Source organism: Oncorhynchus tshawytscha, linkage group LG28 (genome assembly GCF_018296145.1).
Source record: "Oncorhynchus tshawytscha isolate Ot180627B linkage group LG28, Otsh_v2.0, whole genome shotgun sequence".
NCBI lineage: Eukaryota > Metazoa > Chordata > Actinopteri > Salmoniformes > Salmonidae > Oncorhynchus > Oncorhynchus tshawytscha.
Genome location: NC_056456.1, coordinates 20,576,630 through 20,591,819, shown reverse-complemented (window position 1 = coordinate 20,591,819; position 15,190 = coordinate 20,576,630). Strand labels below are relative to the sequence as shown.

Here is a 15,190-nt window from a genome sequence, read left to right as displayed (position 1 = left end):
TTTCACTGGCTTCAGGGGCCACTAAAATGTACAGTGTTGTCACACAACAGAATGCCACAGATGTCTCAGGTTTTGAGTGAGTGTGCAATTGGCTTGCTGACTGCAGGTATGTCCACCAAAGCTCTTGCCAGAGGATTAAATGTTAATTTCTCTACCATAAACTGCCTCCAACTTATTTTTAGTGAATTTGGCAGTACTTGAAAACGGCCTCACAACCGCAGACCACGTGTAACCATGCCACCCCAGGACCTCCACATTTGGCTTCTTCACCTGCGGGATTGTCTGAGACCAGCCACCTGGGCAGCTGATGAAACTGTGTGTTTGCACAACCGAAGAATTTCTGCACAAACGTCAAAAACCGTCTCAGGGAAGCTCATCTATGTGCTCGTTGTCCTCACCAGGGTCTTTATCAGACTGCAGTTTGGCGTTGTAACCAACTTCAGTCGGCAAATGCTCACTTTCAATGGCCACTGGCATGCTGGAGAAGTGTGCTCTCCACAGATGAATCCTGGTTTCAGCTGTACTGGGCAGATGGAATGCGTGGGAATGCTCTGGATCGATGTTTACGACAGCGTGTTCCAGTTCCCGCCAACATCTAGCAACTTTGCACAGCCATTGGAGAGTGGGACAACATTCCATAGGCCACAATGAACAGGCTGATCAACTCTATGCGAAGGAGATGTGTCGAGCTTTGAGGCAAATAGTGGTCACATTTCAATTGACTGATTTTATTTTAAGCTATAGCATGCTTCCTCTGTGACTTGAGTTAATCTACCCTCAATAAAAATATAAACGCAACGTCAACATTTTTTTTTAAATGTACTCAGTAAAAAAAAAATTAAAAAGTAGAATGTTGAGTTTATAATTTTATTCAGTGTAGATTAACTCAAATCACAGAGGAAGCTTGCTCAATGCATTTGGTATGTACATTTTCAATGGGTGGCAGGTTGATTCCATTTTCTGATATCTTATTGTTGCAAATGAAGTGAAAGAGGTAATAGGCCTACATTTAGAGGTCTCTGGCGTACAGATTTTACTATGCTTCATAAACCTGCACAGAATACTGAATATATAAGATTGTGGATAACAATTTACTTGACACCCAGCGTCATAGCATTATGAACACATAACAGCTGACATAACCTGTCATAATATGGTCATAACACTGTCAGGACAAGTATATTTAGACGTAACATATATTACACTAATTTATGGCTGTTATGACACCTACATAAGAATGTAAAAATCCACAAAACCTACCACGGTAGTTATATTATGGCTGGTTATTACACTTACATAAGAATGTCAAAACCCACAAAACCTACCACACAAGGCAAAACATTCCATTTACACCATAAACAAACTCTTGACAAGTTGGCTATGTTATATAACATTTTCTGAAATAACTCATTAAATTATCATTGTAATTGCACCCAAATTTACATCAGACATTCAGCTACCCCAGTGCTCTGCTGCTGATGACTTGGATGAATGCAGGAGCAGATTTAAGGAGCAGGACAAGACACCCTCTTTTTGACTGATGTCTGACATAAGGGCATGCACGTGAAATGCTAATCTGGTTTATATTATTATGTTATTATTATTATTATGTTATTATTATTATATTATTATTATATTATTACTTTGACGTTTGTGTCAAAGTGCATTTTCTTAGTCCACGTAAAGTAGCACAGGTAGCATTTAGTCCAAGTAAAGTAGCAAGTAAAGTAGCACAGCACATAATGCTTCATGACAGTGTCATAGCGTACTTTCTGCAAGTTATTTAAAATATGAAAAAAAAACATGACTAAAGAATTCATTAGAAGAACATAGGATTTAACAAACTTTAAAATGAAACTTCTTGGCAGGCAAAAACACATTTGAATAAATGTGAGTTTAGACACCTATGGTGTCATAACCAGAAATAAAACACAATTAATATGTCACAACAGGTGTAAATATCGGTCATGAGAGTGTTATGACAAGTTGTGTCAGCTGTTATGATATGGTTATGTATGTGTCATAACGTGTTGACGCTGGATGTGAAGTAAAGTGTTACCAGATTGTGGTCCAAGATTAAACCAGATGTCTTCCTCTAGACATCGACTATTTTATATACTGTAATTCTATGCAGTGTTGAAACACCGTCAACCTTGTTTAAAAAAAAACTTATTCTAAGACAACTCTGAGAACTGTAGTATTCTATCATTTTCAACCTGGACTCAATACCCCAAACACTTCCTGTATGAAAGTCTTCTCATCAACTACAGGTTCTTTCACGTACAACATTGAGAACAACACTTGACCTACACTGCCACCTTCTGGCCGGTGAATGTACAGTTAGCAATTCATCTGACCCTGAACGGTAAAAAACAATAATAGTACAATATTTTACAATAGTAAATAGTTATTTCATGCTGAGATCCGTAAAAAGGTGAAACAGTGACACTCGTCGCCCCAGGTGCATTTGTTATTGTTTTTCCTAATACATACTATGCTGTTCTATCGCGCAGGCAATGATGTCAGAGGGGGAAAAAACACTGTTCGTTGTTTGAATTAAAGTCGTTGTTGTAATATCGCAAACGGACGTGGCAGTTTCCCTGCTACGGATTCCAACTTTAATAATGGTGAAAACATTGTTCAATGGAAATAACAGAGAAGACCTTAGATATTCAATGTCTATTGTATATTTTTTTTATGGAAGAATAAACCATTTAGAATGCATTTCGCATTCTGATATAGCATGGGGATCTCCATATTATGTTGTGTTGTTTTTTTTTTTTCATTGATTGCTACAAACTTCCCTGAAAAAAAGTATGTTTGCTTAATTTTGCACAGGAAGGAACTATTGTATAATTACATATTTCAGTTGCTACATTAACATTTAATCAAGAGATTAATTGCACCAGAGGTAACACTACCTCAACCCACAGCACTGCATCTTTAACAACATAAAAGTTCAACAAATACATCAAACAGGCTTGATAGTTCATGTTTTTTCTCTTTCAATTTTAATTTGAAACATCAAAATAAAGATATGAATCAAAAAAAAATCAACAACTAGGCCTCTTAAATCCAATACAAAACGTTTAAAACTTTAAAAAACTGATTCTGAAAAGCTTACAGATACGTTCCAATTTCTAAAACGTTCCACTTTACCTGGGTGTCAATTTCAGATAGCTTACACATTGCGTGCCTGTGTGTTGGTATGCTGGAAAACACAAAACAATCCACCTCAACAGCAGATAGTGAAAGAGAAAGGTGGGTTTCAATGTCACAAACAGGTGATTGTCTTTAACAACAGTGAGTGTTTTACCTTTTTTTCTAATACAGAAGTTCTCATCTGAGTACAGTAAGTGTGTGTAGTTAGCCTCTTACAGATGTGCACAAATATACACCTACATGCATAATACAATCTCATTGCTGCATGAGAAAGGAGGAATAGGGCACATAAAGTTCTGGCAACAAAGAGCTTGACACAAGCCTACACAAACGGGCAGGAGCCAAACGTTCAACATCTTCAACAGGTACAGTACATGCATGGTGGTAGGATAAGGGACAGTGATTCTGTCGCCCAATCCAAAGATCGACCACTAGCCCCTAACCTTTGCACTTGTGCAGATCAGAAAGAATTGTATAGATGAGAGCAATATGGCAAGAATTCCAGCAATCTTATCAGAAGGCAAAAGCTCAAGTGAAGATTTTACCATTGATTACATCTATCCAATTCTTTCAGATCTACTGAAGTGCTGAGGGGTTGACTTTGGATCGACCCAAGTGCCTAGGGGGTAGGGATGGGGGGTTGATTTGGGTCTCAGAAAATCACCTACTAGAGGAGAGGCTTAGGGGATACATTAACCACAAGAGTCCTCTCATTGCCTGAGAGCATTTGGGACATGACCCACAAAGAACCAAACATAGATATACACACACACACCCGCACAGACCTGCAAGGATTAGTGCGATTTTGCCCCCAGGAGACAGTTACAAACAAAACAGCAGCATTAAAGGGTTATACCGTTACTTCAGGATTTTGGCAATGAGGCTCTTTATCTACTTCCCCAGTCAGATGAACTCCTGGATACCATTGTTATGTTAAGAGGTGGTTTCATGAACCAATGCTAACTAGTATTAGCGCAATGACTGGAAGTCTAGCATGCTAGCAGATACCGTAGACTTCTAGTCATTGCTCTAACGCTAGTTAGCAATTGCACTAGTGTTAGTAAGCAGCTTCCTTCAAACTGTACGCAGAGACATAAAAATGGTATCCACAAATTAATCTGACTCTGGGGAAGTAGATTGCCAAAAATCCCGAAGTATCCCTTTAACATCATGAATGACAGACATGATTAACTTAATACATGCTTCACATTAAATCAAGTGGCAACAAATGACAATGAAACGTTCCTTTTTCGCACAAAGTTATTCCTTAAATGGAATACCGTTAGCTTGTAAAACAAATTAAATACAGGGTATTTATGGTACATTCAGAATATTCTGTCAAAAAAACAAATTACATAAATATTTTATCTCATAAACCATACATCTTTCCTCCACTTTATGACAATCCAAAAAATAAAAGATAATGTGATGTTTTTGAATATTCACCCCTCCATTTTTTATAATTCACACATTTTGTTATTTCAAATGGATACAAAAAAATGCAATGAACTGGTAGGCTGCTGGCTTCTAGCTGCTGTTTAACTGTATTTTCCTTTTGAACACCTATGCGATATTACAACTCTCCATCTTTTCTCTGTGAGGCACTAAGGCACTGTACTACTCACTACCTTCCCTCCCATTACAAGTGCTAGCATATAAAAGAACTGACAGGGAGAACAGAGACTTGAAGTGATGACATGCTTTAGTTGATATAGGCTACTTAGCCCAACATATAACGACTTGAACCAAAGGAAGATTCTGGAAGAATTTAAATGTTCCAAAAAGACCCACATTAAAATCAGAATAGAACAATCTTTCTCTCCAAATCTATCAATCCTTATTGAATGCAAGTTTACCACCACAACATTTAAATATGTGGTTTTCTTTCTTTAAAAGTTAGAGTCTTGTGTGTAAAATACCACCCTCTGAAAATTCTGGATTCTATTCTTTGCTGAGAAACTAGTTAGGATATTTGCGCGGATTCTCAAACCCCTAAAGGACATTTGGAAGGTATTACAAATTAGTGAAAAACTCAACCCTTTGGATTTCTGGAATCTTTACTGTAGTGAGATAAACAAAGCATTGTCTTGGTCCTCTCTCTGTCATGTCAGTCAGTTTTGTCTGCTTCAGAGGAGTGGGGGGCTGCATACTTCAGCCGAAAGCCACCTGAAACACACACACACACACAGGAGTGCGTCAGTGTCGCGTGCCAAACTAGCCAACAAGTAACCTAAAGAAACGTGATGTCCAAAGTCTTTATGCTAGCCTTCCAGATTCAGTGTCCTATCAAAAGATGATTTAATACTTGGTTGGGTGTTTAATAGAGCTCTTTAGCGCGTTCAGACAACCAAGGATTTGCTACAGAGAGCGTCAGACATAAAAATGGTGGACAGTGCAAAACATGGTGGGGACAAAAAAAGTTACAAAAGAAAGCTCTGCCTTCCTATACAACATTTGATTTTGCTGAAACAAAAGAGGAATCCTTCTTTTCTCTGCTCTATCAATATGAGAGACTTCACCTCCTCTCTCTGCCACTATCCTGGCCAGTATTACCTTGCTGCCCGGCGTCCATTGAGGGCTGCTTGCAGTCCTGGGCATAGTGCCCGCTGAGCCCACAGTTATAGCAGGAGACGTTGGCACTACTCTTCTTCATGCCCGTGCCCAGTCCCACCGAGGAGAACACAGGTGTGTAGAAACGGTTGAAGGAAGCAGCTGCCATCTGCTGCAGGGTGTATCCAGCCTGGGTGGCCAGCATGTGGTCTGAGTGGGAGGTATGGAGCAGGGATCCACCGACGTATTGTGTTGGCGTGGCTGTGTGAGGAGGGGGATAGAAGGGTAGCTGTGTGGTGCCGTTGCTCTGGTGTTGGACCTGACTGCGGTGGCTGGGATATCCAGTGCTGCACATGGATGGGAGGTGGAAGAGAGGGAGGTGAGCGGTGCTGAAGACCTGGCGCCCCAGCTGGGGAGGGAAGTAGAAGTTGGGGTTGGGGGAGTGGCTACTACCACAGCTGCCACGGCAACCGCAGGTGCTGCAGCTCATCTGCTGTTGCCGTGGAGGTTGGGTCTGCTGCTGGGGTTGCAGCTTTTGCTGGACCTGCCCTGCTGCCTCCCCCGAGCTGCTGCAAGAAGAGGTGCCGTCTCCCTGGGCCGTGCTGTGGGTGAGGGTCAGGGCTTGGCTGGACACGGGCCCGGGGGTGTGAGTGGGGACGGCTGGGAGCAGAGTGGACTCAACCTGACTGATGGCAACTGGGGTCACAGTTGCCCTGGAGGAGGGTGTCACGTAGTTAGGGGTGGGTAGGCTGGTGGGTACAGCCAGGGCTTGAGGCCTGGTGTTAGGGTCAGGGAGAGAGGCTGCTAGGGGTAGGTTGGCAGTGGAGGCTAAGTCAGTGGTGATGTATGTTTGCTGCAGGGGGGACATGTGGGAGGTCAGGGGGATGACACTGATTGCACCCATGGGGGGCTGGTGCTGGTGGTTAGTGCTTCTACTGTCTGGGATAGTGGGGGTTTTATAACACTGGTGTATGGGGTGACTGCTGGAGCCTGGGGTGGCTGGCTGTGAGTTCAGGGGTGCAGACACAGACACATGCCTCTGTCTCTCAGGGTCTCCCAGGGAAGCTTGGTTTGGGATAGACTCCTGAGGAACCATGGGGGTGGTCCCAGTCAGTGCCCCCTCTGCTGGTGAACCGTCCCCCGGCTGTGAAGTGACAAAGACCATAACGTCTGGCATGGTGGGCCCATTCTGAACCGTCAGTGGTAGAGGATGTACACGTCGGGGACTGTCAGTGTAGGATGGCTCTTCCTTGTGGGGTACAGGGACCATAGGGTGTACAGTAGCCACAACTTTCCCCCTGCTGTGACCACTCGCCCTCTTCTGCTGGACAGAAGAGTAACTCTCAGTAGTGTCTGGGAGAGAGAGAAGTGATCATTAAAGACATCTTGAGGTTCAACAGCACTATTTCACATTAGGGCTAAAGACTGAGACATCATGGGCCGGTTTCCAGACCCAGATAAAGCTTTGTCCCAGACTAAATGGAGACTCCACTGAAAGTGCTCTTTAGTCCAGGATTAATCTGGCCCCGGAAAATCTGCCCCATTCGTTCCCCACGGGGTAGAGGGGCCACTCACCTCTCTCTTCCTCCATGTCTTCAAGGTCCTCACTCTCCAGACTCTCACGGGCCTCATCCTGGGGGCTGGAGGGGGTACTGGAGCTCTCAGACCACGTGTCTCCATACCTGTCCTGGATGGGCTCTACAGGGGTGGAGGAATGCACTTAGAAAACCACCAATCACAAACATGCATGTTGTTAAAATGTTAACCGGGGGGTATTGTCAGGCATGGTTACTTACTCTCACTGACACCCTGTCTAGTCATGTTTGTTGCAGGTGGTCTGATGATGCCATTGGGGATGTAGGCTTTGGCCCCCTCACTTTTCCTAACTTCATCAGGTCTTCTTCTACTCTTTAGTTCTGGAGTGAAAGCCCATTTCTCATCTACCTTCTGAAGAGAGAGCAGAGCATTTAACACGCTAAACAGATGTCAATTATCATGATCTAATCAAACCAAAAAGGTCAAAAATACAAAAGATATGCTTTTAGTGTTAGAACATATGCCAGTCAGCGTTACACAGCAGCATATTGACAGTCCTGCTGTTTCTACCAGTTTCTCTAGTGGCCAGGTCAGGGAGAGATGTGTGACTGACCTGATGTGGGTCTGGCCAACAGGACATAACGTCTGCTTTTCTCCTCCCCTTCACCACTCCGTTGTGCTCTAAGTGGACAGCAGGCCTCTGGTTCTCACTCCGGCTGCTCTTTGTCATCAGTATGCTGTAAAAAGAAGGAAAGGATCCTCTTAGTACAACCCATCAGCCACAAGGTCACATGTCTTGGACTGAACAGATAGAGCTCTTACCTCTGGCCTAAGCTGCTGCACTCCGTCTGATGCCCAAGGTGGTGAGACTCTAAGTCTGGGTGAGGGAGAGCAGAATGATGATCGAGAAAGAGAGAGAAGTACGAGTGAACATCAACTATCGATCAATTGAATTCAACTGGACTCATATCACATAGCCATTTCCACACACTGTCAGATCAACCCCACAAAGAATGACAGACAGGCAGAGTAAATAGTTTATATGAGACAGCGATAATAGAAACTACACAGCGCACACACACACACACACACACACACACACACACACCTTCGTCCTGACTGGATGGCTCTGTGCAGTCTTCTTTAAAGTGCTCGGCTGCCTTGCAGGTCTTTCCCAGAGTTACTGTATTATCTGGGTAGGAAAGACCAGATGGTGAGATATTAGGGAATGGCCGGCAAGATCCTTCCAGCCTACCTAACATTACAGCTTTGCAGGTCTTGAGGCAATGGAAGTGTGTTAATATTTGCAGCCTAGACATCAAAAATACATTCCTGGTTTATGAATTTCTGTGGTCAATTTGATGCAGCTGTGTGAAAGCAATGAGCAATGGATTCCCTTGAATGGTCAGAGGTTTGAGGAAACTTTCCCAAATAATAATTAGTCAATTGATAATGGCTCTGGGTTTAATGTGGTGAAACAGCCACCTGGTCCCACTGCTATGCTGAGAGCTGTTCACAGTGAAGCTGTGTTTATTTCTCTAAGCTGGCCACCATGCAGTATACGTGTTATTTCTGGAGGATTTACTGGTCCTCTGGGAGCACTATTGAAACTGGGCTCAGGACGTTACTTTCAAAGGCCATAAAAATGTTTTTTTAAAAGTGGAGTTAAGTTGACTGAGAAGTTGTTTATTGGTACGATTAGTCACATGGACCGACCACATCAATCCACATACAAAATAATTCTAGAAGATAGAGGGGTAATTGTAGTCTGTGTTCCAAGGTATCCCTAACCAATCAGGTGGATGGTTTGTGTAGACATGCATTCCTGTACACGTCAGCGGAGTGGGTGATATCTCACCTCCCTGGAGGCTGAGGCAGGGGACAAGGAACCTGCAGACCTCTCCTCTCTGCCTGAAGGCTGCTGGGGCTGACAGAAGCATGTCCCTGTCACAGTAGAGAGAGAAGAAAGGGAGTTAAAGATACAAATTACACAGAGGGAGAGAGAAAGTGACTTGGAAATTATAATTTAATGTGTCCTCCATCTCCTGTTCTATACTAGAATATCTAATTAGAGTTCGACCGATTAGGATTTTTCAACGCCGATACCGATTAGTGGAGGTCCAAAAAAAGCCGATACCAATTAAATCGGCCAATTGTTTTTATTTATTTATTTGTAATAATGACAATTACAACAATACTGAATGAACACTTTTATTTTAACTTAATATAATACATCAATCAAATCAATTTAGCCTCAAATAAATAATCAAACATGATCAATTTGGTTTAAATAATGCAAAAACAAAGTGTTGGAGAAGAAATTAAACGTGCAATATGTGCCATGTAAAAAAGCTAATGTTTAAGATCCTTGCTCAGAACATGAGAACATATGAAAGCCGGTGGTTCCTTTTTTCCTTGTGCTCGAGCGTCACAAAATACATTTAGAAATCCATGTTATTCAATATGAACTAGCAATATGAAGGCTTTATGAACTAAATATGCAGGTTTAAAAATATATACTTGTGTATTGATTTTAAGAAAGGCGTTGATGTTTATGGTAAGGTATACAATGGTGCAACGACAGTGCTTTTTTCGCGAATGCGCTTGTTAAATCACCCGTTTGGCGAAGTAGGCTATGATTCAATGATAAATTAACAGGCACCGCATCGATTATATGCAACGCAGGACAAGCTAGATAAACTAGTAATATCATCAACCATGTGTAGTTAACTAGTGATTATGTTAAGATTTGTTTTTTATAAGATACGTTTAATGCTAGCTAGCACCCTACCTTGGCTCCTTGCTACACTCGCATAACAGGTAGTCAGCCTACCACCCAGTCTCCTCGTGGAGCGCAATGTAATCGGCCATGATCAGTGTCCAAACATGCCGATTACCGATTGTTATGAAAACTTGAAATCGGCCCTAATTAATCGGCCATTCCGACCTCTATATCTAATAGCAAGATACAGTAGGTGCACTGTGTAAGAGATCAAAGTGCTGGTGTGACCTTGGATGGTAGTGAAAAAGAGAAGGGGAAAAAGTGATCCCATCCATATCTACAATGGAGAAACCACGTCTCACCAAGTTACGGTCTGCCATTCATGGTTTTAGGGACTGACCACCCACCCGCAGGTGGGCGTCTGACTGACAACATTTTTGCCTGTTTCTACAAATTATGTCTGGAACTCTGTTCAGAGGTGTTAAGTACTCTCGGGCGTGTCAATGCCTTCAGACAGTGTTTCCCAACTCCAGTCCTCAAGACCCCCAACAGTACTCATTTTTAGTGTAGCCCTGGGCAAGCACACCTGATTCAACTTGTCAACTAATCATTAAGCCCTAATTGAGTTGAATGAGCTGTTTGTCCCGGGCTACAACAAACATTTGTTCTGTTGGGAGTACTGGGAAATTGGAGTTGGGAAACACTGCCTTAAGGAATGGCTAGTAATGGTAATGACATCACAGTTGACCTAGATATCAAATCCTGGGTTCTGACACATGTAAGGCCTGGAGGTTATTCACCATAACCATAACTGACAACACTGGAGCTTATGGCAGTGTTGGTGACAGTAACTTGAGGGTAGTCTACTCTAATCTCCACAATATGAAAAGTTGAGGTTTGTGAATAAAATACAGCTAAAGTAGAGGTTTGGACTAGTAGACAGTTTTAGCCATCTCATACAGCAATGTTATTTTATGCCACAGAAGCAAGTCATAGAAGATAAATAGTTTTTTATTTATTTTATTTAATTAGGCAAGTCAGTTAAGAACAAATTCTTATTTTCAATGACAGCCTAAGGAACAGTGGGTTAACTGCCTGTTCAGGGGCAGAACGACAGATTTGCATCTGGTCAGCTCGAGGGTTTGAACTTGCAACCTTCCGGTTACTAGTCCAACACTCTAACCATTAGGCTACCCTGAATATCGAGGGGAAAGAAGAACAGCTGGAGTGTAAAACAACAAAAAAGTGTGAACTTCAAGAAATCAATTTATTTGACTGACAATATGAAAACCCTTGAGATGTCGCATCATTCTGCGTGCTGCAACAAACAGAGTAAAAGAGGGAGACTCACTGTAGCATCCTCTCCAGGTCCCTGGGTTCATACTGGTCTCTCTGGGCCAGTAACCTCACTAGTCCCTTCTCAAAGGGCTCAGCAGATCTCTCGCATGGAAGCTGAAAAGCACGGAATCGTATGAGGGGTTATCATAGACATACAGTGCCGTCAAAGTATTCAGACCCCTAGACTTTTTCCACATTTTGTTACGTTTCAGCCTAATTCTAAAATGGATTCGTTTTTCCCCCCTAATCAATCAACACAAAATATCCCACAATGACAAAGAAAAAAACATTACCAAATGTATAAAAAATAAAATACAACGGAAATATCACATTTACATAAGTATTCAGACCTTTTACTCTGTACTTTGTTGAAGCACCCCAGTCTGATGTCCTGAGCAGGTTTTCATCAAGGATCTCTGTACTTTGCTCTGTTCATCTTTCCCTCGATCCTGACTAGTCCCTGCCGCTGAAAAACATCCCCACAGCATGATACTGCCACCACCATGCTTCACCGTAGGGATGGTGCCAGGTTTCCTCCAGACGTGACGCTTGGCATTCAGGCCAAAGTGTTCAATCTTGGTTTCATCAGACCAGACAATCTTGTTTCTCATGGTTTGAGTCTTTAGACGCCTTTTGGCAAACTCAAAGCGTGTCGTCATGTGCCTTTTACTGAAGAGTGGCTTCGTTCTGGCCACTCCTCCATAAAGGCCTGATTGGTGGAGTACTGCAGAGATGGTTGTCCTTCTGGATTCTTGGTCACCTCCCTGACCAAAGCCCTTCTCACCCAATTGCTCAGTTTGGCCGGGTGGCCAGCTCTAGGAGTCTTGGTGGTTCCAAACTTCCATTTAAGAAAGATGGAGACCACAGTGTTCTTCGGGACCTTCAATACTGCAGAAATGTTATGGTACCCTTCCCCAGATTTGTGCCTTGACACAATCCTGTCTCGGAGCTCTACTCACAATTCCTTGGACCTAATTTCTTGATCTTTCTGCTCTGACATACACTGTCAACAGTGGGACCTTATATAGACAGGTGTGTGCCTTTCCAAATCATGTCCAATCAATTGAATTTAGCATAGGTGGTCTCCAATCACAATGATCAATGGAAACAGGATGCACCGGAGCTCAACTTCGAGTCTCATAGCAAAGGGTCTAAATACTTACGCAAATAAGCTATGTTTTAAAAATGTTCTAATACATTTGCAAAAAATGTCTAACAACCTGTTTTCGCTTGTCATCAAGGAGTATTCTGTGTAGATTGCTGAGGATTTTTTTTATTTAATACATTTTTGAATAAGGATGTAACGTAACAAAATGTTGAAAAAGTCAAAGGGTCTGAATACTGTCCGAAGGCAATGTACATACAGCATATTCATAAAGTTTATATATAACATTTAGGGGTATAACAAAATAGCAAGATGTAGAAATACATTTGAATATACAGTACCAGTCAAAAGTTTGGACACACCTACTCATTCCGGGTTTTTCTTTATTTTTACAATTGTCTACATTGTAGAATAATAGTGAAGACATTCAAAATATGAAATAACACACATGGAATAATGTAGTAACCAAAAACATGTTAATCAATATATATTTTATATTTGAGATTCTTCAAAGTAGCCACCCTTTGCCTTGATGACAGCTTTGCACTCTGGGCATTCTCTCAACCAGCTTCATGAGGTAGTCAAGCTGGAATGCTTTTCCAACCGTTTTAAAGGAGTTCCCACATATGCGGAACACTTGTTGGCTGCTTGTCCTTCACTCTGCGGTCCAACTCATCTCAAACCATCTCTTTTGGGTTGAGGTCCAGTGATTGTGGAGGCCAGGTCATCTGATGCAGCACTCCATCAATATCCTTCTTGGTCAAATAACCCTTACACCGTCTGGAGGTGTGCTTTTGGTTCAAATCAAATCTTATTTGTTACATGCGCTGAATACAACACCTTACAGTGAAATTCGTGCTTACAAGCCCTTAACCAACAATGCAGTTAAGGAGAATACCTAAATAATAAATAAAAGTTACAAATAATTAGGAGAGCAGCAGTAAAATAACAATAGAGAGGCTATATACAGGGGGTACCGGTACAAAGTCAATGTGCGGGGGCACCGGTTAGTCGAAGGTAATTGAGGTAATATGTACATGTAAACTCAGCAAAAAAAGAAGCGTCCCTTTTTCAAGACACTATCTTTCAAAGATATTTCATAAAAATCCAAATGACTTCACAGATCTTCATTGTAAAGGGTTTAAACACTGTTTCACATGCTTGTTCAATGAACCATAAACAATTAATGAACATGCACCTGTGGAACGGCTTACAGATGATAGGCAATTAAGGTCACAGTTATGAAAACTTAGGACACTAAAGAGGCCTTTCTACTGACTCTGAAAAACACCAAAAGAAAGATGCCCAGGGTCCCTGCTCATCTGCATGAACACGGAACCCAAACATCGTGCATAAATGTATTTTGTCCCCCTACACCAAACGCGATCACAACACGCAGGTTAAAATATCAAAACAAACTCTGAACCAATGACATTAATTTGGGGACAGGTCGAAAAGCATTAAACATATATGGCAATTAGGCTAGTTAGCTTGCACTTGCTAGTTAATTTGTCCTATTTAGCTAGCTTGCTGTTGCTAGGTAATTTGTCCTGGGATATAAACATTGAGTTGTTATTTTACCTGAAATGCACAAGGTCCTCTACTCCGACAATTAATCCACACATAAAACGGCCAACTGAATCGTTTCTAGTCATCTCTCCTCCTTCCAGGCTTTTCCATCTTTGAACTTATATGGTAATTGGCATCTTCACTTTCACAGTACTCCAACGACGACCGGCAAAACATTGTCTTTCAATCACCCACGTGGGTATAACCAACGTGGGTACCTGCTTCTATAAACCAATGAGGAGATGGGAGAGGCAGGACTTGCGCGATCTGCGTCAGAAATAGGAATGACTTCTATTTTAGCCCTTGGCATCGCAGACGCTCATTGGCGCGTGCGAGCAGCGTGGGTGCAATAATTGAATAACATGGATTTCTACATTTATTTTGCGTCGCTCGCACACGCGACGTGTCTGGTCTGGTCAGCATGTTAGGCATGGTGTAAGGAGGCATGAGGACTGCAGATGTGGCCAGGGAAATAAATTGCAATGTCCGTACTGTGAGACGCCTAAGACAACGCTACAGCGAGACAGGACTGACATCTGATTGTCCTCGCAGAGGCAGACCACGTGTAACAACACCTGCACAAGATCGGTACATCCGAAAATCACACCTGCGGGACAGGATGGCAACAACAACTGCCCGAGTCACACCAGGAACTCAGAATCCCTCCATCAGTGCTCAGACTGTCCTCAATAGGCAGAGAGAGGCTTGACTGGGGGTATGTAGGCCTGTTGTAAGGTAGGTCCTCACCAGACATCACCGGCAACAACATCGCCTATGGTTACAAACCCAGTCGCTAGACCAGACAGGACTTGCAAAAAGTACTCTTCACTGACGAGTCGCGGTTTTGTCTCACCAGGGGTGATGGTCGGATTCGCGTTAATTGTCGAAGGAATCTGCATTACACCGAGGCCTGTACTCTGGAGCGGGATCGATTTGGAGGTGGAGGGTCCGTCATGGTCTGGGGCGCTGTGTCACAGCATCATCCGACTGAGCTTGTTGTCATTGCAGGCAATCTCAACGCTGTGCATTACAGGGAAGACATCCTCCTCCCTCATATGGTACCCTTCCTGCAGGCTCATCCTGACATGACCCTCCAGCATAACAATGCCACCAGCCATACTGCTCGTTCTGTGCGTGATTTCCTGCAAGACGGGAAGGTCAGTGTTCTGCCATGGCCAGCAAAGAGCCCAGATCTCAATCCAATTGAG

At 42.7% G+C, this 15,190-nt stretch overlaps 1 protein-coding gene across 2 annotated transcripts in view; it reads right to left on the bottom strand.

The window, feature by feature from the left end:
• Positions 1-2,988: 2,988 nt before the first annotated feature.
• LOC112226888 (zinc finger CCHC domain-containing protein 2) overlaps positions 2,989-15,190 on the bottom strand; it is a 24,297-nt gene continuing 12,095 nt past the window's right edge. For both annotated transcript variants that reach the window (XM_024391538.2, XM_024391539.2), the window contains exons 5-13: positions 11,322-11,422; positions 9,107-9,192; positions 8,357-8,440; positions 8,071-8,125; positions 7,862-7,985; positions 7,509-7,659; positions 7,288-7,410; positions 5,716-7,065; positions 2,989-5,328 (exon numbers count right to left, since the gene is read on the bottom strand). In XM_024391538.2, coding sequence (XP_024247306.1) covers positions 5,270-5,328; positions 5,716-7,065; positions 7,288-7,410; positions 7,509-7,659; positions 7,862-7,985; positions 8,071-8,125; positions 8,357-8,440; positions 9,107-9,192; positions 11,322-11,422 — 2,133 coding nt within the window. In that variant the 3' untranslated portion in view covers positions 2,989-5,269. The remainder of the gene's footprint in view (positions 5,329-5,715; positions 7,066-7,287; positions 7,411-7,508; positions 7,660-7,861; positions 7,986-8,070; positions 8,126-8,356; positions 8,441-9,106; positions 9,193-11,321; positions 11,423-15,190) is intronic.